The sequence below is a fragment of the Cyphomyrmex costatus genome, unplaced genomic scaffold, assembly GCF_001594065.2.
Source record: "Cyphomyrmex costatus isolate MS0001 unplaced genomic scaffold, Ccosl1.0 scaffold164, whole genome shotgun sequence".
In the NCBI taxonomy this organism is placed as follows: domain Eukaryota; kingdom Metazoa; phylum Arthropoda; class Insecta; order Hymenoptera; family Formicidae; genus Cyphomyrmex; species Cyphomyrmex costatus.
In genome coordinates, this window is record NW_017275653.1 from 892,419 (window position 1) to 915,805 (window position 23,387).

Here is a 23,387-nt window from a genome sequence, read left to right on the forward strand (position 1 = left end):
GCGAAAACATTCTCTGGCGACGATTTCATCTAGACACGCGAAAGTTTATGTCGGACGACGGTCAGTGGTGAGATGGCAGCACCAAGGAGATCCTGAAGAAGATATATGGAGGTTTTCCCACCATCCGAGCTCGCCAGTCGCCATAGAACTCCAGGAATTTGCCTGTGGAGGTGCTCGATGAGATTCGGGTGAGTTGCTTTGGTTGATTTTCTTTGATACGCGCGAGTCTTGTCGTCGAGGTTTGTTCGACGTCGTGGATGCTACGGGATTTATCGCTCGACCGGTCGCCATCGAGGCGACTGTCAGTTTTGCGGTTACGCGGAACAGAACCGACAAGCTTGCCCGTCGAGTGTCGTACAGTGGGTAAAAGATATACGCGTGCTGACAGTTCGTCCGAATGATCGCGCGAACCCTGTCACGATGTGTGGTCCTCGCATGGTGTGACCGAACCAACGTGTCGTTCGACTCGACTCCCGCGCGATCAGCGATTTGTGGACACTATCGCTAGCAGTCGAGACTGCTGACAGAGCAAGATCTCAGGATTGTCTTGTGATTCTCCGCTTCTCACATGATGTATTTTCTTTTCTGTAGGTACCTTGGCATCCCTGTCGCTGCAGACAATGCCTGTCTTGCGTGACAGACGACTGATGGCTCAGAGCGTCGTTACCGAACCGATTTCTGCTTCCACCGAATGATCGAAGGACCATGAGAGAGTAGAAATCTTTTGAACCAAGCTACAAGTCAAGATGAATGTCGGTCCTGCAGGCGTTGCTGATCTGTTTTACTTGCTGGAATCGAATAAACTTGGTGAAGTTGAAGAGACCAAAAAAGTATTCCATGATCATTTCTTATGCAGTGAGTAATACGTGTGTATTTTTGTAGTATTAGATGTAATATGATTGTTTTTAAACTACATTGGATCATTTACAGCAAAAGACAATTGGCTGGTAAATGGATTGTTGGATTATTATCTTTCTACAAATTCTTCGAGGACAGCAGAAGTATTAGCAGGTGTACGAGATCCACATGATAAACATCTGTTAGATCGTTTGTCAGACATTCTTTCAAAACCTGGCAATAGTGGGCAAAGATTACATGCACTCACATTGCTTGGGCATATAGCCAGACGTCAGCCTACTTGGTTGTACAAGCTAGCCAGTCATGCTTTATTCAGAGATCTACTCAAATTACTTAAGGTAATATTTCTTAATTTTTTTTTCCTTTTTGATCTGTATATTAATGTATGTATGCATCAAACTTATAATTATTAAAATAATTATTTAAAAAGATTAATTGTTAATCTTTTTTAAGATGTTTCCGCATTTTTGTATGTTTTAACACGAACATGATTCACTTAAGATATGTATAATTTATATGTCGTACATACACAATTTTTATACGTCAATAATTATTGATGTGAGTTAATTAAACATATATATACTATTTGTTAATTATGCATATATATACTATTTTATAAGACTGTATTTTTTAAGGTGGAGACAGATATATTACCACTTATGAGTGCCCTCCTTCTGTTAGTAATGTTGTTACCAATGTTACCTGCTGCTCTAGGGCCATATCTACCAGAAATATTTGAGGTATTCGGCCGCTTGGCCTCTTATTATCATCATCATCAATCCTTACTTTCTCCTTCTACCCCTTTTACTTCGACCACAGTACCAAATGTTATCGACAAGGACCATTTGTACCTCATACATTTGCAGGTGAATATTTATAATCATTGTGCAAGTGTCATAACGTTAATATAAACTACCATACCATTGGTTATAGGTAGGATTATACAGCTTATTTCATAGACTGTACGCGATGTATCCCTGCAATTTTATATCATACCTGAAGCAACAATACATTCAGCGTGATCAATTGGCTACATTTACTCATACTATTAGACCAATGTTGGATTCTGTGCGTATGCACCCTTCTCTTGTTACAGCATCCAAGGATGCAGAAATTTCAGCCACTAGGTATACATATATTCTAAACATAATTTCTGTCACACAGCGTTGCCTAAATCATTGTTGCTTCTTTTTTGTTGCGTCGCAGGTGGAAAAAAATGGAACATCACGATATTGTGATAGAATGTGGCCGTTTTACATTAGACAAATATCGGGAGGAAATTTTAGGAGTAGTTAACTCTCGGTGCACTCCACCTCTTGGTCAGCATTGTTATCATCTTCATACATATATCTTTCTTCCCAGAGGAATGATAAAAAATGATGACTGTTTATGCACCTACAGATCAATCTTCCATCACTTGCGCGCCAATAAACATTTGCGGAGGAGTAACGACCATGGAGAATAGTAATGGGGAAGATGATGCATTTTGGTCACCGAGCATGACAGTACCACCACACAGCCCGGCACAAAACACATCTCACGAGCCACGCTCTGCTCCGCCGACACCTAATAACAATAGAAGTGGTACTTCCCCGCCCGAGGCTGCTATAGAAGCTACCCCCGAAACAACTCCTGTTAAAGTATACAAAAAGTTACTAAAATATTTTTTTTCTTCTACGTGCAAAAGTACATTATATTTTTACACAGGATTTACGAAAATTGTCAACGAGACAAGCGCCTCTGGGATCCAGTGCAGTGCGTGCTCTAAACGCATTGGGCAATGGTACATCTTCTCGGCCTTCAACGCCGACCTCTGTAAACTCCGGAAAAAGTGCAGACACTGCAGCGAATACACATGGATTTCTTTCGAATAGACTAAGTAAGATTATGACAGACAGACAAAATGTTTTTCAGTCGCAAAAATCATTGAGTAATAGCGAAGAGAACGGAAGGCTCTTAGAAATGGCTCTAAGTCAAAATGGGAAGAATGATTCTTGGCAAGAAGATCAAGAGGTTTGAGCAATTTACTAGCATCCTATATTGAATAAATACAGATGTGGTATTGTACCAAATAATAATATTCTAATTACATAGGTACTGGAGATTGTCAGTTCGCACGGAAATGGAGCAGTCGAAATGCCAAAGTATGTCGAAGCGCAATCTGAAGCACGGAGTGAGAGGAACGCGTATGGCACTCTATCCCATTTGACGCAAAAGATTTATCTTCGACTGTACTCCCAATATCATTTCCCAATTAAAAATCCAAATTCGAACGTAACGCACAAAGTAAAGTATCAAAGAATTCGAAAATTTTCAAAGATTATTGCATATAATGTTTTGCATTTATAGAAGCAATGAAAAGAATATTTATATGCGCAGATTCGACGCTCCAGATCTTATCCGGATATGGAAATGCAGAAGAAATGTTATAGCGAAGACATGACGGATCCAGTAAAAGGACGTGAGGATACTGGTAGTCAAACGTGTGATTTATTTCCATATGAGCATCTGTTGCTGGGAATGTTAGATCAGAACAATCAAAACTTTAGTCAAGAAAGTTCTGATTCGAGAATGTCGCCAATCAGCATGCTTGATCGATATATCGAGGCTTGCACGAGAACGAATAGCTTCTCTAGTAAAACGAGTAAATATGAAGTAATCTGTGTATAACAAATAATAGCACATATCTCTGGTAAGGGAAGTGAAATACTAGTTTCTTTTAGGAACAAACGGTACGAGGCAGAAACAAAAAAAGAAAGGGGAGGAGGATGCGGAAGAAGACGTAGCGGAAGACGATGGTATAGATCCAACTTGTGCTAATCAGTCACTTCAACTCATGCAAATGCAACTACAATTCGAACGGCAGCGACGGGAAGTTCATGCTGAGCGAAATCGACGCCTCCTCGGTAAATTAAGAGACTCGCGAGCTTCGGAAGAGCATAACCTTGCTTTGGTTTGTTCATATATTCTTATACAATATTTATTAAACTTTTATGCAACTGTTAATGGACTTGACATTATTTGTCTTACAGACTGAGCGTTTAAAAATGATCGAAAGAGAACTGGAAGAATTGAAAGGGCAATTAGAGCATAATAAAAGGGAAGCGCATCAGGCTGAGGAACAGTATAAAGAAGCTATGCATCATTGGCAAACTAAAGTATTTACTTTATTTCTAAAAATATTTATAGAAAAGAAAAAATATTGGAAAAGACTAATAATCACTTATTACATGCATAGTGCGTCGAAGAACAACGACAAAGCCATGCGTTCAAAGATCGCCTAGAGAATCTAGAATTGGAATTAAAAAACGAACAAAAGAAGACTATTGAATCGCAGCAACAACTTCGTTCTGTTGAGGCGGAACTTTTCAACGCAGGACACCAACTTAAGGCAGCATTAAAGGCTGCAGATCGTGGCAAGGAATTGGAAAACGTTGTAGATACTATGCAGAAAAAGTTTGTGCTTTTAGGAGAGGTAACTCATTCTTCAAATTAAGAAATCATGTTAAGAAACTTGATTAATAAAAATTTAAGTTAAAAAAAATTATCTGGCAAATTAATATCATACATTATGGAAATATAATTGTATGTTTTTTTTCCTATAGGCACAATTAAAATTAGAAGAAAACACAAGTACTTTCTCACCAACATCCAAGCAAGAAACGACGCAGATTCAGAAATCATGTACAGAAGAGTTAAACAGTAAGCATGAAAACTTGAGAATGATATACTCTACGTGAAAAGAAAAAATTATGTGTACCATCAAAAATTCTTTTGTAGATATTCGGCGACAGTTGGAATCACGATCGTCACATTTGGAAGCCCTGAAAGCACGCTTGAGCGAATTAGAAAATAAGGACGCACGTAAAGAGACGCAACTGGTGAATCAGCAACGGCTCCTACAAGAGACCAAGGAGCAACACGCGTCTGAATTGGAGGCCACTGAATCCAAGTATCGAGCACAAGTAGAGATCAATCTTCTTTTAGAAGGCCGTGTACTTGAGCTTCATGGTAAACTGGAAACCGCGACGTATTCCAACGCTTCGCCTATAGGTAATCCCGCTTCCTCGGCATCGCCTAAGGAACGATCTCCTCCTCTCTCAACCAGCTTAGCTTCGTCCAGCGAGGGAAGTCTCGCATTTATCCATCCGGGCGCCGGGATCATCATGAACGATTGCTGCGACACCGCGACGGGTGAAATTCCCAATTTACAAGCTATGATAGAACCTATACCGAGTAGCAGTCAAACCACTTCACCGTTACGCTCCGTCATTCGACGATCATCGACGCCGAAACAAGATTAACGCCACGAAAATGTTTACTGCGATGTGAGTCCCCCGTATACCGTTAACAGACGGTATACGGGATTATTATTGAAAATTATATTTGCGAATACGCTGCGATCATTACTTAGTATCGCAGTACGAATGGAAAGAAAGTTATTTGTAGCTTTTTATCGATAGAGTAGACGAGAATCGTAAGGAAGTTGTGCTAATCGGCTGATTGCGATCGAACAGGCATACTATGTTTGTTAGTGTTGGTATATCTCCACTCTTGGAAACAAAAAAGATTTACAGTGAATAAATGGTTGAGATATTTTGCTGACCAGCTTGACAATTTCAATTTCTGCATGTATTATCCTGGTTAATACCTTTTTAACATTTTACCTATCGTATACCAACGATGACATTCTGTTATACAATTATTATCCATACGTGAAAATACGAAGGTAAATATAACAAGAAATGCACTGCGTAGATCTAAAAAAAGTATATATTACAATGACCATGACATAATTTACATTTTTGTATGGTATATAATACTGATTTTTTTTAAGCTTACAAAAAAATAAAGTATCACGCAGATAACTATTTCTTTCAATTGTACAAATACAGTAAAAATCAACTTTGCTCGATTTCAATCGTGCGAGATAGTATTTCCATTAATTTATCAATAAAAATGTATGAATAAATTACAAAATTATATTGTAAAATTGTCCTAAACTAATAAGTTTGTAATTCTTGACTTATTGTCATAAGAATAGCATCATCTGGATTGGCATAATTAGCTAGATCTGAAAAAGAATCAGTAAAAGGATTATAGAACTTTTATTGTTATTTGTATTTATATGATTATAGAACTATTAATTATTTTCATTAAATATGCATGAGAAAAATAAGTGGTCATTAAAGTTCAAATTGAACTACAGATTTAAGACACTCGCTATTTTTCAATATAAATTCCATAGTGTGATTTCGATATTTGATTATCTTTTCAACACCTTTGAGCAATTTTTAACTTTATGAATTGCAAAATGGTTTAATTTTTTCTTTATTATTTATATGTAATATATCGACATACTCACGATTATGGCCTCGATATAGCGGATAAGCTTTCAACTTCCTCAGTAAAAGTTCCATTAACCAAAATACGCTTAGCCATAAAAGAGCACCCACTGAAAAAGTTCTTAATGCTGTAACACCTCCATAAGAATCTAGTAACCAACCACATATGAAGCTACCACTTGCTACTCCTAAAAATGAATAATGAATAAAAAACTTATGTCAAGACGAGTTAAAAGATATAAACGATTGTATACAAAATATTTAACTAAAAACTAACCAATTCCTTCAAAAACAGCACCGATGAATCCTTGCATAGTGGCTTTTGTACCGGATGGTGTTACTTTATCACCATAGGATACCATTGTTGGCCAACATAGACCAAATGAAGGTCCATGGAGCAATTCAAGAATTAAAAACAGCCAGGCATTCGATATAATGCTGTATGCCATAAATCTGCGGAATTAAATCGATATTTTTTTTTTAGTAACATATAAATAAATTATACACTTAGTAAGATAGAAAACTTAATTTTCACCTAATTGCATAGATAAGTAACACGAGACTCATGACGTTAACGTGACCGAGTTTTTTCAGCACTCTGCCCGATACAAAGTTGAAGGGTAATTCTCCTAGAAAACATTGAACACCGGTCATCAAGCCCTGCAGAGTTTTACTCCATGTGATGTGAGAAGTGACCGCTAAATCTTCGCTGTACCAGAATAGGAAGTTCCAAATAACTGCTGTACACATTCCAGCGCCTATACACCACCAAGCAAACACCAATACTCTTCCTTCTTTGACAACGTTTAATAGTTCCCGAAATAACGACGGCTCGTCCGCAGAGCATTCTGGATTTTTCTGTAACAATACTGCCCCATTACCTGCCAATTTTGAGTTCCTTTGATAAAAAGTATCAAACTTCTGTCCTAGTCTCAGTTTATCTTAGTCTCATCACCTCTTACAGTTTATAGAGCGTTTTGTACCTTTTTCAATGTTGCAGACACCAAAATGTCGGCGAACATAGTCACTAGCATAATGTAAAATATACAAGTATAATCTTTTTCGTATTGTCCCTTGCTGGAAAGATCTATCAAATAACCTGCGCTTATACCAAAAATACCGAAACCGAGGCTGCCCCACATCTTCTGTTTCCCGTAATCATTCCTTCTTTCATTACCTGAAACATGGAACAAATGAAATAATCATAATTATCAATATTATCTGTGTAATACATAATACAAACCAAGGAGATCGAAGCAGATGGCATCGGCTATGCTAACTACAACAGCCATTCCAATCCAACTGATGATGGCTGCCCATAGAAATACATGAAACTGATACGTAGAATGTTTCATATCACTTTGCGAATCCTTAGCCTCTTGCAGAAGATGATTAAACGCACTATTATTGTGGCAAGTTGCCGTACACCAGGTTCTCAACTGATCCCCACATATTGGAACGTGTGCAGTGCCATCGAGAAACGTACGTAGTTTCATATGCACACAGTCCTTCAACTGCAAATTATTTGTCATAATAAAATCTCATGTTGCTCCTATGAGAGGTGGATAAAAATAATTCCACAATCAATTTCTTACAAGTAAATCTTGATATACATCAAATCCTGCACTAAATTTGAACGTGTTGTTCACAGAAATATTTTTGCCAGATAGTTCTAAGAAACCGTGAGATACTCCTTTGCAAGACAACTACGGATATGAATTATTACATTTATACTATATACTAGTTATTTGATACAAAAGAATAATAGAGTAAAATTACATTTATACATACCTGGCAAACTGTGTTAGCGTGTATATTTTCTAAAATTACGGCGCTTAATGCCTTCTTTGAGAATTCCACCTGTGGACAAATCTCTAAGTACGACACATCTTTATTGCAGATTAGAGTAACTTTTGCATTCCTGTCCAGTTCAGGAATGAAATAAATAGAGAAAAACGCTATTGTCAGTATAGCTTCGAATATCAAGAAGATGGTTTTATGTAATTTAAACTTGTCAGCCAGACCGCCAAACAGTGGTTTTGCGATCAGTCCAGAAATTGGTAATACTGTATATATTGTACCAACCACTGTCGCAGAGAAACCTAATTGCTTTCCAATTGTTGGTAAAAATTGTACCATTGGTCCTGTTGCTGCAAGTAAAATAAACATAATTAATACAAAACACGAGAAACATTTTTCACAACAGTTGCTAAAGCGGTAAAGCTTTAAAGATAGAGTTTTAATTGAGACTTACCAGCATTATAAAGAAAATAATGTGACTTTATTGGGGCCAGTTCCTTATTCACGTTTTGCAACATGATTTAGATGTGTGGTCACTTGAATTATGTCTTTGACTTATGTAATTATATCTATAATAAAAGAGCAAACAAAATTGCACGTCGCACAATGCTTTGAATAGTATTAGAAAGTAAGTATCTTTATGTAGAATATTGCCTTCAACTATATCGTGGTAATATTCTGTATCTTCATAATCAATGTTAGTCTGTAGATTAAGAATGATCAATCTCAGACGAACTTAATCAGTCATTAACTCTTATCAAGCAATATTTGTATTATCTCGTTGGATGGACTAATCGCACTATATTTTATTAACATGGATGGATTAATTAGTCGTTGAAAAGAATCAAGGACAATGAATTTGTGAAATTGGCTAAACGATGGCGTAGAGTTTATTGCTGATCAAGCTAATCGGAATTTGCTCAAAGTGATAAATACGAAGACTTGTACAAGAACTGTACGGAATGCACACAAGAGAGAGAGATACAAGACGCGTGCAGCGCTTATCGTTTAGACTCGGTTAGATAATTCCTGTTACGAGAATGATGAAACCTTGTACCTTGGACGCGAATTTCGCGGGCTAGACCGAAGCTTCGGAGCGATGCGACATCCCGCGCGACGTTTAACCAAGACCATGCACGCAGCCGAACTCTTGCACCTGGAACTAATCGTAAGCCAATCGACCCGCTGTGACCGTATTGCGCGATGCGTACGTATCACACGCTCGACGAGCACTTCGCGATATCGTGTGAATTACAGATAAAGTGGCTGTCTGGCACTTCAACAAGCGTATTCTTTTTTTTTTTCTATTTCTACCTCTCTCTCTCTTTCTCTTGCCGTTCCGTCGATCCGTTACGCAATGGAGGATTCGTCAATCCTCGATGCGTGTACCACATTCCTGGTTACGAGCCGCCGACTTACAGCGTCGTCCCGTCTCGCGCGTTTATGAGACACTGTACGTCATTCCACTCACGTTTGCGGCGCGTTCAAACATTTCAACGCGTGTGTTCGTTCACGCTCTCGCGTTTTTTTTTTTTGTCAATGTTTTTCTCACAGCTGAAGTTTCAAATTGCACCACCGTCAGCTGTGTTGTTACCAGGCCGGTGATTCGCCTATATGTCACATCTCTCGCCTTGGCACGTGTAGGCTGCGTTCCATTTGACAACTTGGCGCTCACAACGCCTGTGAGAGAATCATTTATCCTTGTTTAAATTTGATTGAACGACAAGGATGAAATAATTCCAAGAGTGCTGTGAGCATTAAATAGAACGCAGACGTAATTGGATGTAATTTAACGCATTGCTCGCTACTTTAAGCTACGTTACCTCGTGTACGAATATTTTTTCACACGCCTTCCTTTATAATTCATCCCTTTGAAAACGTCATTTTAGATTAAAGTTTTAAGAGTCCACGGTATCTTATGACAAAAGAAAAATTAAAAAAAATTACAATTACATAAAATGAACTTATATATGCATTCCTAAAAACTTTATAATTCAAACGTTATTCGTATATACGGAGTATCCCAAAATGACTGTCAAATATATTTCGTGTGATGATAGAGTGGACTAAACTAAGTCGAAAATTCCTGTACCATTTTACATTTGTCGCAATAGTTAACAAGATATTAATTATTGAATATACTTACCGCTGAATATTAATTATTGATAATTTTTTACTCAAGTATTAGATTGTTTGGAAAGTTTGTTTCAAATTTTCTAGCTTAAAATTGTATATTGTACATTTAAAAAATTAGCAATTATACCGTTTAATAGAGCAAAGTTTCAGCTTTAAGAATCTGATTTCTTAATTTCTCTTAATAATACGATAATTTTTAACGGAGTTATGAGCGATTAAAATTAAACACACAAATGCTTATATTTTTTCACAAAATTTTGAGAATTTTAAAAAAATTTTCTATTATATCGCATTTTTTTGTGTTGTTAAAAATAGTTGCTGATAAGAAAACAGTACTAAAAGTTGATACAAATCTTCTGAAAAAAATTCTTATAGTTCTATAAATAAAAAATAAATATTTTTGTTTCTTGCTATTTTTTTCCATAAAGTTGATAATATTTGAGTAAAAAGATTAAAAATATATTCAGTGATTTTTAATAATAAATATCTTGTTAACTATTATGAAAATTGCAAAGTGGATTTTTCAACTCAGTTTAGTCCGCTCAATCAGCACACGAAATATTTGGCGGTCATTCTGGGACATCCTGTATATTCATATAGATTAAGTCAATAATGAAAACTGAAAACATGAATGAATTAGTGAAAAGCAATAAAAGAATAAAATTTTATCTTCTCTAATGAACCTTGTACATAGTAAATTCATATATAGCACAGGCTGCGTTGAGCGGAAAAAGTAGCTTTGGAAGATGTAAAATTCTTTAATTTGAATTATGATCTCGTCATGAGAGAAATTGCTAGTCATGTTGTGAGAAAATAATAAGAACAAATAAGAAGATACAGATCTTATTACATTATAAACTGGATCTAAATATAAACTAATTATATTAAATAATCTTTCAACAGTTGCTAAGCTGTTTTTTCTACAACTATCGACTGGATTTGTATTTCAGCTGCACTTCGTGTATTTGAAATAAGACAGGCACATACACATTCGAATTGGCGACGAAGACGTGAAAAGTACACAAGTATAAACAGATTTAACGAAGGTAAAAAAAAAAGGCATAAAAATTGTAATAAAGAAAAAGAACCTCTTTTGTTTTTAATAGCATTTGATACAATTTCTCTTGTGAAATCTGAACGAGTATTCATTTAAATACAGAAAATATTAGACATGTATAAGAATCTAGTGTCAGCAATAACAAACAATAAAATAATGACGAAGTAAAGTAATAATAAGGAGAAAGAAGGCTTCAATATACATAAATCTTTTTCTATTCAACGAGCATTTTATGCGCAGAGAATTAATGAATCACCCTCATATAGGAGATAATTCAACGCGTTGGGAGATAAGCTGTTATCACAGTATAAACCCCACGATTTTGTAACAAACTGCGCTTTAATTTGTCATAGATACATTTACAATATACATTTACAATATATATGTATATATTTATAAGTTTCAATACCGCTTTTTCCCCTGACGATACTCAGCTCAACGATAAAGATGAGTTTAATGGGTGTACAACGATAGCGGCGTATTACGGTATATTTCGTCTTTTGTTTTTTTTTTTCCGCGTATGCTTATACACATATATTTCTGCTGATGTCTCGTTATACTATTATATGTGCCTCTTCCAACAAAAAAGAAACAGAAAAGTCACGTCTCTCTCTCTTCCACGTCACGAGATTTAGCTCGTCACACGACCGATACTATATTTTCCTTCCGGATCTCTTTGCACAGATCCCTCGTTACGTAGAGATCCTATCAAGATCGAGCACATCGTCCTCTACACGAGATATGTGTTTTATATATATACAAAGAAAGCCTAACTCCCTTACGTGCTATTTCTTACGACGCTAAGTAATCTACATAACGTACATTAGCAACAGAGCGCGCTCGATAATTATTATACACAGAAAAATTCTCTTCGGCTTTTTTTTTTTTGCAGGAGTCCCATCTACGAGTTTGACGATTACTTCGCTACCGAACCGAACGGAAAAATCAAACGGAAAACCCGACGGCTAGACGACACTCGGCGAGTTATGGACCCGAACGGCGGAGCTACAGAGAGGGAGGACGCCCGTCAATCAGCTAATTAACAAAAAACGTAAAAATTGCATATTGCATAATTCCGTGTCCCGACGCATACGCACGCACGCACATACACACCGACGAGGACACGTGCAAAATTCATTTGCGCGTGCATTTGCCGACGTAGAGGTAAACATCAGATGAAAACGCATTCGCGAATAACGTGTATTGCGATACATCGTGCATAAAACACACGATGTATATTATACGTATACATTATACACGCAAATATGTAATGAGCACTTTCCAGCAAGACTTACAGATGACATTGTCTAACAGTGAATCATTAGGAGTCTTACGTGAACCGTTCTTCTGTATGGGCGACATTGTAGTCAAGTCCAAATAAAACATCTATTATATCAAAATAAGAAAACGTCTCTAAGTGTGTGCCACCCAAAGCCTTTCCTGGCAATCTACAAATAAATCCACAAATCAAGAAGATACTTTTCAATATTCTTGTTGTTTGCCAATGATTCGTGCTGCGCGAATTGTAATGTGATTCGACCATCACGATATGACTCATTTTATGTTTATTAATTTATTTTAAAAATAATATATTTTGTAATACTTTATAATAATTAAAAATAGTTATAAAGTAAAAGGCTAATTGTATCAATATTTCATATATAATAATTATGTCCATTTATGGAAATCCATTTATGGTATCAGAAATTATTTTATATTTCGTCATATAGCAATTAGAGCCTTTATTTCCTAATTGTGTAGTCACATGATGTTTTTAAAGAAAATACTTCATATTGTCTGAACAAAAAGTTCAACAAATTGCTGTTAACAGTGACTCATGGCAGCATGGAACATGTTAAACAAAAATGAAACAATTCACTGTATGATTGTTTTGCTGGAAAGAGCAATGTATATTTATGTTATTTATTCGCGAATATGTTTTTTCCGACGTTGCACACGGAGGAACTTTTGATAGACAACTTGTGAATCGACTTACTCTCGGCGCTAGCGATCTCGACTTAGAGCTATTGAACCTGCCGGTTAATCTCGTTTTAGAAAACTATCAAAAATTCCTATATCGAAAGTAGACTTGTCCTTTATGTACATATTTGAAGCTAAGCTTCTCCGCTTTCGACGAACGGTGTAAAAGTGTCAAAGTTACTCGAGTTACGACGGTTGCTCGTAAAAAGGAAGCTGCAGTCAAAGAAATCTACAAACGGTTATTCACCTAATTCCGTAGAGAGCCTTACGGATACGACGTCAATTACGTAAAAAACAATAGAAAAGACAAGTCGCGAGGAGGATGTCCCTTGTGAGTTTAAAAAAAAAAAAAACAGACAAGATAAGATAAAAAGGGCATACACTGCTCTCTCGCGCGCTCGCCAAGAGACTTTCGATTAATATTTGGTATCCCTTTGGATCTCAAACAAACGCTCTCCCTTCATCGCGGTACATTTCAAAATCCGTTAGAAGAGTAATCTGTCATCATCGAATCACGGACCGATTTTGTAGTGATCTTAGTGGCTAAAGCCAGGATGGTCGGTGATGATGTGGTGGTGGCTGGAGGGCGTAGAGCGAATGGATATATTGTTGATAGGCGGCCTGGTCCACCGTTAGATTGGGCCCATGTGGCGTCACGTAAGCGGAGACCGGCGGAACATACGCCGCCGCTGCTGATCTCTGGGCGGCAGCTGCTGCGGCGGCCGAGTGAAGAAATGAATGAGGCGGCGGATAGTTCCTCGGTGGTGGTTGATTACTGAGTTTGTTACAGGCAGTCGGCTGACCGGAGGCATTGGTCACCGTCGGCGGTACCATAGGCGGCTGCGACTGTTGCTGCTGCTGCTGTTGTTGCTGCTGTCGCAGAGCCATGTTGTAGTAACTGCCCGGATTGCGAAACTCATCGGTTAGGAAGGCAAACGCGGCCGCTGCGGTAGCTTCCTTGTCGTAGGGGAACGGCGGGGCATGGCCGGCGGTCGCACCGCTGGCGGAGGCGGCGAAGTTGAAGGCACTACCTGCGGGTGGCGGTACCGCCACCGCAGCTGTCTTCAAGGCGCTGATGGAATCGGCCGCAGTCGCGGCGGAGGCGGTCGCGTACTGCGGGAAAGCAGGCATTCCAGCAGTTTGCTGCTGATCGGCGGCCGCTGCGACGACCGAGGTCGTCGTTACGGTCGTCGCCGCGACTGTTGCGCTCGGTTGTTCCTGTTGTTGCGGATGCTTGCTTTTCCGACTCCTCTTCGTCTTGGACGGCGTCACGGTGGGCGTTATCGCGCTCATAGGAGTCGTTCGCACATCGCTCTCACCAGATCGTCGCGATATAGCGAGAATACCCTGGCTGTTTTTAGCCGCCTGCAAGCTTTGTAGCAGATTAAGCTGTTCAAGCTCGGCGGGCGCGGTACTGCGACCGTAAGCGGCGAGATGCTCTGACTTCGTCCCAGGTGGTGGTCGTGGAATTGTTAGTAATTGCTGCTGCTCCTTACTCGATGCCCGACCTACTAGACCGAGGCTAAGCCGCGCATATGCCGAATTGGTCGCCATAGAATCGGCCAAGCCACCGACGAACGGCGTGCCATCAAACTGACTGACCGATACGGCTTCTGGTTGCGAAAGAGTCATCATCGGCTCGAAACTCGGAAACTGCTCTTGACTCGGACGCGTCACTGTGCTCTCTTGTGGCAGACCTCGCGTGTTGGACTCGCTGGAAGGCGGCTCGTACGCACGTTTCTTCATCGGAGGAGGATTGTTGGAGGGACTACCAGACGTTCCTCCACCTCCAGCAGACTTGGAACCGGCGTCGAAATAATGCGGACTAGGATACACTGGCCTCGAGTTCGGCGGTAGCGAGTAACTGGATGGCTGGAAGCCACTTGGATAGAGCGATTCGTGGGCTGTTGTCAAGTTCTGTTGAAATGCCAACAACTGCGGTTGATCTGATGCAGGTGTGGGTAATTGATCACTGCTACCGGACGGTGCTTTGCCGAGGAAACCGCGTGGTTGTATCTCGGTAAAACCGGTCCGCGACTCCTGTGGTGTCGATTGTTGTTGCTGCTGTGTCTGTTGCTGACTGCTGTGTCTCGAAGCAGATCTCTGCAACTCGACGTTGGAAAAACTGTTTGGATACGTTGGAGGATACTGACTCGGCGACTGATAGATCTGATGATTCGCATTCAAATTTAATGATTCCGATTGAACGGGAAAATTTCTCTGTTGATCGCTCGTCGCAGGTTTTTCATTGGTGTTAGACTTTAGGTATTCCGTCCGGTGTTCAGTTTCGTTTACAGACGACGATATCGTAGGTGATTGTTGAATGTACGAGGGATTTTGTTTGAAGTCCTGAGGATAATTCGCAGGTGGCACCGTAGCTTGAGCAGCGTACTCCTCCGAGTTCTTCGACGACTGAAGCTGAGAGTAATTGGCGGTCTGTTGTGGAGAAGATTGAGGGTAACCAGGTGATTGTTGTGGTGGTTGTGCAATATTGCACGTAGGTTTTTGTTGAGGAGAGGATTGCGGATAATTGCGAGACTGAGGCGATGGTTGCGAATAATTCACTGCTGCTGCTGTCGCCGCCGCCGTCGCTGTTGCCGTTCCGGATGTCTGTTGTGGCGAAAGCTGCGAGTAATTTGGCGGTGTCTGCGGCGAGTGTAGCGGATGTGAGTACGTTGCCGGTTGCTGGGGAGACGATTGCGGATAATTGGTCAGCGATTGCGGCGACGATTGGGAATATGGACTGTTCTGCGGTGACGGTTCGGAGAACGGAGATGATGCTTGCGGCGAATGCTGGGGAAAAGTCTGAATTTGCTGGTGCGATGATTGCGAGTAATTCCGATCGTGTTGCGGAGCCGGATACGAATTTGGAGGTTGCGGCGATGGCTGAGAATAGTTAGCCGGGTGCGTTTGTGGTGACGACGGAGAGAAATTCGGCGGCTGAGGAGATGGCTGCGCGTACGCGTTGGGTGGTTGAGGCGAAGATTGGGAGTAATTCGCAGGCGGTGGTTGCGGCGACAAACGACCATAACCAGCAGGTTGTTGAGGCGAGGATTGCGCATATGGAGAGTGCTGCTGCGGAGATGGTTGCGAGTAATTTGGCGGTGTTTGAGGTGACGACTGTGAGTAGGGGGAGTGCTGCTGTTGTGGAGAAGCTTGCGGATAATTTGTGACCGCCTGGGGAGAAGGCTGAGAATAATTGGCGACCGCATTCTGTTGTGGAGATGGTTGCGAGTAATTCGGGGTAGCTGGTTGTTGCGGCGAGGGTTGTGAATAATTCGACGGTGGTGTTTGAGGCGACGGTTGAGGATAAACTGGCTGTATCGCTTGCGGGGAGTGTTGGGGATAAACGGGTGATTGATTCTGATTGCTGGCTGGTAACTGTTGCGGGAAACGTTGCGGAGACATTTGCGGATATGCCTCAGCGTTATCTTGGGGCGACGATTTCTGATACGGCGATTGATATGGCGGCTGCGTGTGTACCTGAGGATAGACAGATGGTGGTTGCTCGTAAGATGGATAGGCCGGGGACAACGGATGGTTTTGCGGTGATGGAGTGGGTGGCAATTGCGCGCTGTATCTTGGTGGGGTCGCGTAATAGGGACTGTTGTAGGGACTGCTCCCAGCCGACAGTGCATCCTGATAAAATCCCGCACCTCTTATTGGTTCAGTTTGAGTTATCACGGGCTGGCACTGCGGGGAATGAGCCGCGCGTAGCGCCGGTGGAGATTCCTGAGAGAAACTAGATACCGATTCACTGACACTGCTACCACCGGTGCTCAGTCGTCGTTGCCTGCCGCAAAATGCTTCCTGCGAATCCCCATCTTTTTTTATCATTGCAGCCTCTTCCGCTTCCTCGTCCTTCTTTTTTGATTTTGGCGCTCCAAAGGCTTTGATCCAGGCACTCAAATTTGGTGTGGCAGATTTCGGTTTCTGCGCTTCATCCGTACCAGATCGAACTGCCTCTTTCTCCTCTACTGTGCTCGATAGCTTCGTAGCTTCTTTAGCACTTTTTTCTTCTTTAACAGCCATTTGAGTTGTGGTAAAAGAGTGGTCCTCTTCCTCGTCGTTCGACAAATTAGGATTAGGTGACGATACTAAACTCTTGCAGATTAATTGGATGGAATCTACGTTTTTCAACACAGTACCTAAACTGAGCTTCGGCTCTTCATCGTTATCCTTATTCGATTGATCGTTATCACTGTTAGAGTAATTCGCGGCATCACTGGCGTTAGCGCTGGGCACATTAAGCGGTTTCTTCAGAAGTAAATTTCCCTTACTTTTGCCAGGTTGCAAACGATCGATTGTACGCTGTATCTTCTTCGGTCGACTCGGTCCATGAGGACCAAATATTTTGATAGAGCTTGGTCTTTTTCGCGCAGCCTCGACTTTGGATCCTGATCGACTGGATTCAATCGAAGAGGTATGAAGCACTGGCGAATCACTACCGGAAGAAAAGCCCGAAAGTCTGGGCGCGTCGTCAAGCCACTTGTTAATGTCCTATCGCATATAATAGATCAAATCAGTATAACTCACAGAATATAAATATCAAAATAAAATGTAAATTTCCGAATTAAGCATACTAATTTCAGAAGTACCTTGTTGATACAGTGTAATTTATTAATATTTGATGATATATGCAGAACTATCGATATATAAATTAAAAATAGTCTTTGCATAGAGTTAAAAATTTTTAACTATTAGTTTACCTTTAAACATGTGTTACTTTTTTCAAAAATAGATTTTATTAAATTTAAAAAAATTTTAAAATTTATGTCTTATATGTGTATGTATATTCTAATAAAAATCTCAAATTAATCTCAAAGACAATATCTTGTGAGCTTACATGAAGTGTTTTCTCCGTCGCTTGATTTAATGCTTGAATCGTAGCGTTTTCTTCTGCTCCCAGTCCTTTGGTATGTTTAGCATGAGTGCTTTTCTTACTTTCACTGATTTCCGGATCATGTTTCTTAATTGTATCATCCGTCTTATCTTCCTTCGTACTTTTCTTCGACTTTGATCGCTTTGCACTGTCTTTATCATTGTCGTGAAAAGTACTACTGTTTGAAGGCACTTTTTTGGAATGGACACCGTGAGTGTCACTTTTCCCCGCTTTCCTCTGTTTTTCTTTTTCGTTTTTTAACTTTTCTTCCCGTCTTCTATCGCTTATCTTATCCTTTAAACTATCGAGCGAGTCTACATCTTTATTACCAATTAACGTGGAGAGCTTCTTAGAGATGTGAGTATGTTTGGAATCTAAAGCACTTTCTAATTCTACATCTTTGGAATCTGTTTGACTCTTTAACTCTCCATTTTTTAATTCTTCCTTTTGTTTTGATTTCTTATTTTTTTGCTTTATATAACTCTTGTCGGATTTTTCATCAGACTTGGTTATAGTCTTTAAATTCGACTTTTCTTTCTTACGATTCTTTTTCGTTTTGACATAGGAAGATTGTTTTTTATCCTCTTCAAATACTGTGTCACTTTCTTCCACTTCGATCTTTTTTAATTTGCTCTTCTTAGTATTGTCTGTCAATATTGCAATTTCTTCAAGTTCTTTCTTTTCTATCTTTCTACTTTTACTTCTCGCAATTACTGGAGGTTCGTAATCTTCCTCGAAATCCTCCTTCCGCTTTTTGTTTTCTTTCATTTCTTTGGCAGATCGTACAATTTCCGAATCTTTTTTCGATTGATGTCGTTCTTTGCTCGCCTTTTTATTAGATGTTTTCAATCCTTCAGATTCCTTAGATTGTTTTTTGGTTTTAAGTAAACTATTTACATCAACGTTTTTTCTTCTCTTTGACGTTACGATACTAGTTTCAGATATTGCATCTTCATTTTCCTGATCCTCCTGTTCCTCCTCATCCTCGTCCAATTCTTCCTCTTTTACTTTTTTACCTTTTTTCTTTCCCCTTTTCTTTTTCGCAACTTTAATACTTTTATTTCTCTTTTCATCTTCGTCTACTTTTTCGTTATTCTTAGACTTTGTTTTACTCTCAGGTTTATATGATTTGGACTTTTTTGTTGATTTTTTCGAACGTTTACGTGCGTTATGTTGCGAAGAAGGTAAATGACGTGAAGGATATGATAAAGATGTAGGCGATCCGGCCAGTGACCGAGGAGATGTAGCGTCTTCGTCACTGGATGTCTCTGACTCTAAATATCGACTTACGGCTTTGTCAAAGGCTTCCTTAAGATTAATCGCCATATCCGTGTATTCTGGAATATATAAAATATATTGTAAGATTTTTTACCGACATATAATAACATACATAATGAAGCACTAGTGATACAAAAAATTTAAAAACTGGATGAAAGCATCACAAACCATTATCTGAGCCATTGTATTGCCTACAATTGTCAACAATAAGCCGAAAATCGCGTTTAAACTGATTTAAATTTTTATACGAGCCATTTTCCAGTTTCTCTTCCATAGTTTTAAGATCCATTGGCCTGCGCACCACACTATAATACCTATAAAAATTATTCACATTATTCAAAATTTAATGTTAAATACGAATATTAATCACGAAATTGTTTAAGTGAAATTGTACCTTGGCGCATAATCCTCATCCACGGGCTCAATGAATGGCCAGGCATCCACGTGATCTTTGACACTTTCAAGAACTTTGTGCATGCCGACACAACGCTCCTCCTCCTCGATACCGAAGGAATAGCCATATTTGTAGCCATAATTATGAGATACGTAATTACCATCGCCATGATTACCGACACCCTTCTTCTTTTCTAAGTCTTCTACTTCATCCCTAGTATGAATTACAATCTGACCAACAGCCGAGGCCAAAGAATTGTTTGTTTGCCGTCCTTTTTTCTGAACCGGTGGCGTCGGTAACGGCGGAGAAGTCTCCTCCTTAATATAAGATTTTGAAGCTTGCGTCCCTTTTTTAGTCCCTTTGGTTGTTTTAGTCCTGATCTTGGATCTGACCATGACTGCATCCATCTGTGTAGCAGGTTCTTGGCTACGAAGCACTCGCGAGCTATTACGTTGTAATAGCTTACGCCGTTGCTGTTTCTCTTTTAAATCGAACAATTTTGGTATTTCCGGCATAAAGTCTTCGGATAAAGTACGATAAAGTTTGCGTTCGGTGTCGTATTCCTAAAATACAAAACATATAATAATTTTATTTCAAATTTTGCAATAATTCATAGCTTTTAATAGCACAGAGGAATAATTATTACCGAATCACGAAATTTTTCAACCAATCTGCTCCAATCTTGTTGGGTAAAACAAACGACTTGCCAAACGCTCTCTCGTCCGTCGTTGCCGCTATTTATTAAACTAGCTTCCTCCTTCTCTTCCTCTTCCTGTTCCTCCTTCGCCACTCTGTTCCGTCGTTTTTTACGCTTTTTATCCCTTGGCTTACTTTTCTGTTTGTGTGAGGCACTGTTAGAAGTATCAATGTAATCCTCCCGGTACAGTCGAGTGCCGTAGAAGTACCAGTAGGCAGAATTCTTACGATCATGTCCCAAAGGTTCGACTCGCAGGCTATCCGAGTCCAAGTTGCTCAACGACTGCTCCTGATATTAATTTTACATTTGATTACAAATAATCGTTTAAAAGATGCATATGTAAAATTATTATAATTTGCAATAATCTATTACGTACTACGTCTTCGGCGTCGAGCCTGAAGTCACAGAGGGCACGTAGTATTTCTACCTTTTGACGAAGCGGTAACAATTCAAAGTCTACGTCTGTGTTGAAAGGATTTTCACATTTGTATTCCTGTGCAAATGAATAAACGTTTTAGTTACATTTTACTATCAATAGATCAAAGAAACTAACAATTTTACGTTGCAAGATCCAACACTGAGATTAATACATACTTGACATTTTTTGCGGAAAAGTCTACGCAGAAACATCTGATAATTAAAAGTAGAGATGTCATTGCGAGTGTCATTTGGCAAGCAACCCTCCAGTAACTTTACTATCAGTTCTTGAAGCAGTCGTCCTTCGGTACCTCCGTCCGTCAATAAAGCTTCTTCCAAATCCTACAATTTTGACGTTAACATTGGAACACATTTTGCATATAGTTCATTCATAGTGAAGAGAGAACAAAATGATGTATAAGCAAATAAATAATAAGATTAAAGCTGAAGCGTGACAGCTGTTTCGCTGCCTAAATGCTGAAGCGGTACTAATGGGCTTTACATACGCTGCTTACTCATAAGAGAGTTAGCATTTGATTAGATACCTCAATATCAAAATCCAGAAGATTGAAGGCAGCTCTAAATAATGAGCAAAAGTGTGCTATACTTGGCACCTCCCACCACGATTGAATGTCTAAAAAATAAAGGAACAGTTAAAAGTTCCTTGATCTTAATCCTGCTGTCTATTTGAAATGAATGTAATTGTAATTGTATCCATTTCTTAGACGAAACTATTTGGAATCTTAACTAAAATTATTTGGAAAAAAAAAAAAAAAAAAATACTATACTCTAATTAGCAATAAATCTTAATTCTATATACTTTCCATTAGAATATATTGAAAAAAAGTTTCGTTTCCAAAATATTTGTATTCTCTCATTAAACATTTTACATTACATTTAATAAAAACATTCTTTGAATTGAAATACAACTCTTTGATACCATCTTTTTTTATATAAACCAAAAAATAAATGGTATGTTTAAAAATATAAACTGAGAGATGGTTATTAAATACAAAACAATTCTTTTCAAGAATACTGTCTGTCTTCAAATTTCTTAAATACAATCAATAATTACTTTTATCTTTCTACACTTAAATATATAAATTTGCGAAAAATACCCCTGGACTTGATTTAACTTATCAAAACACAATCGCCTATTCATGACAATCAATACACCATTCCACTTTGCAAATCCACCTTAACTCACTTCATTAATTCCGATCGAAGACACAATAAAAGACACACGATAAACGATTTAATTACTTAAATGGAACAATGACTTTTACAATTTTAAACATAGTGTAATTACACACCAATACTCCACAACAACAAAAAAATACAAAGTCCTCTGAAACATGTTTGAGTAAAGAAATTAATTCATGCAAATTTCAGGATTGAATATTATATACACAGATTCAGTGACAATCACAAATGTACATCAACGTTCAATCAACTCCCTTCGACTTGAAACACATTCAAGATTTTATAACAGGATAAACTCCGTAATAAAAAAAAATATATAATCTGTTGAAATATGTTTCACAATAGAGAAATAAATTCATGCAAATTTCTAAAACAAACATTATATGTAGATTTAGTAACAATTAACAAATGTATATCGTTCAATCAACTTTCTTCTCGACTCGAAAACATTCAAGATCTAGTAACGGGTTAAACAGGAGAATATCGCGTAGCTTGAAAGTCAGGAGTCTCGTCTCTATATACCCGCTGCCACACACAATTATTTCTAGTATATCGCTTACAGCGTCGCAAAAAGGAACAATATAGATACAGATAGACATCGGCCGGCAATTCGTCACGCGTGCCATCCGGCGGGACGACCGGCGCCGACGACGGACTCACCTAGGATCCCGATGAAGGTGGGAAACATAACCCGTCGTGTGGCGGGCGAATCGGGCGAATCAGCGTGTCCAGGGCGGGACACGGACGGGAGCTCGATGGTGGCTCGGCGGGCTCGGCGTCCAAGTGTCAGGGAGGTGTCTCCGGTCTGCGACGACACGAGCGCGGGTTCGCTTCTCTCGATGGGCCGTACCCGACAACTCGGCGGGAGATCGCCAATGAGATCGAGCGTCGCCGACAGCGGGGCGATCTAAAGGCCCCGTGTTAATCCGTACAGCGCACAGACTGCGCGCGCGAGACGAAGAAGGATCGAGCAAAACACTTCCGCCGCCCGGCCGTGTATATATATATATTGTACGTAGATATATATATATATATGTATAACACGTATATATGTATATGCGTACGTGTGTAACGCGTGCGGAGTGCCCGTATCTCTAAAGCATCGGGACGCACATCAGCCAGCGGTGAACGACACCCGGTGGTGCGGTGGTCCCGGTAGGCGCGCGCGCGCGCGCGCGCGAACAGGCGAAGAGTGGCTCGCAGAGAGGATCTCGGTACTACGGAGGCGGTCGGAGCGACGCAGAGCGCTCTCCGGACTTGCACCGGGGACCGCGTACCGTCGTCGGGTTGACCCGTACACGGGTTTCCTCCGTCGCAGGGGGGGAGGAGGGAGGAGGGTG

The 23,387-nt window shown here is 39.6% G+C and overlaps 3 protein-coding genes across 6 annotated transcripts; 1 reads left to right on the forward strand and 2 right to left on the reverse strand.

The window, feature by feature from the left end:
- The first annotated feature begins 118 nt into the window (after positions 1-118).
- On the forward strand, positions 119-5,438 carry Tsc1 (tuberous sclerosis 1 protein hamartin). The gene is made up of 15 exons (XM_018537018.1): positions 119-188; positions 592-855; positions 931-1,196; positions 1,494-1,724; positions 1,792-1,985; positions 2,065-2,177; positions 2,260-2,498; positions 2,566-2,871; positions 2,953-3,144; positions 3,238-3,502; positions 3,582-3,811; positions 3,891-4,016; positions 4,097-4,333; positions 4,464-4,560; positions 4,639-5,438. Exons 2-15 carry the CDS (start codon positions 747-749, stop codon positions 5,160-5,162), a joined length of 3,129 nt encoding a protein of 1,042 aa, XP_018392520.1. The 5' UTR covers positions 119-188; positions 592-746; the 3' UTR covers positions 5,163-5,438.
- A 336-nt stretch (positions 5,439-5,774) lies between these two features.
- Positions 5,775-9,599, reverse strand: Sugb (Sugar baby transporter). 4 transcript variants are annotated; one of them, XM_018537010.1, is made up of 10 exons: positions 9,423-9,599; positions 8,458-8,572; positions 7,995-8,353; positions 7,799-7,909; positions 7,447-7,717; positions 7,187-7,380; positions 6,739-7,061; positions 6,481-6,656; positions 6,224-6,391; positions 5,775-5,932 (listed from the first exon to the last, which is right to left on the reverse strand). In XM_018537010.1, the coding sequence occupies exons 2-10, from the start codon at positions 8,519-8,521 to the stop codon at positions 5,862-5,864; spliced, it is 1,737 nt and encodes a 578-aa protein (XP_018392512.1). In that variant the 5' UTR covers positions 8,522-8,572; positions 9,423-9,599; the 3' UTR covers positions 5,775-5,861. The 4 variants fall into 4 exon arrangements, with proteins under 4 accessions (XP_018392512.1, XP_018392510.1, XP_018392511.1 ...); XM_018537008.1 differs by lacking the exon at positions 9,423-9,599 and adding an exon at positions 9,061-9,132; XM_018537011.1 differs by lacking the exon at positions 9,423-9,599 and adding an exon at positions 9,061-9,132 and having other exon boundaries at positions 5,854-5,932; positions 6,220-6,391.
- A 3,422-nt stretch (positions 9,600-13,021) lies between these two features.
- On the reverse strand, positions 13,022-23,248 carry LOC108771758 (uncharacterized). Its single transcript, XM_018537121.1, has 9 exons — positions 22,708-23,248; positions 21,390-21,478; positions 21,022-21,186; positions 20,804-20,920; positions 20,377-20,715; positions 19,731-20,293; positions 19,505-19,650; positions 18,023-19,395; positions 13,022-17,676 (listed from the first exon to the last, which is right to left on the reverse strand). The coding sequence occupies exons 1-9, from the start codon at positions 22,733-22,735 to the stop codon at positions 13,720-13,722; spliced, it is 6,777 nt and encodes a 2,258-aa protein (XP_018392623.1). The 5' UTR covers positions 22,736-23,248; the 3' UTR covers positions 13,022-13,719.
- Between the last annotated feature and the right edge of the window lie 139 nt (positions 23,249-23,387).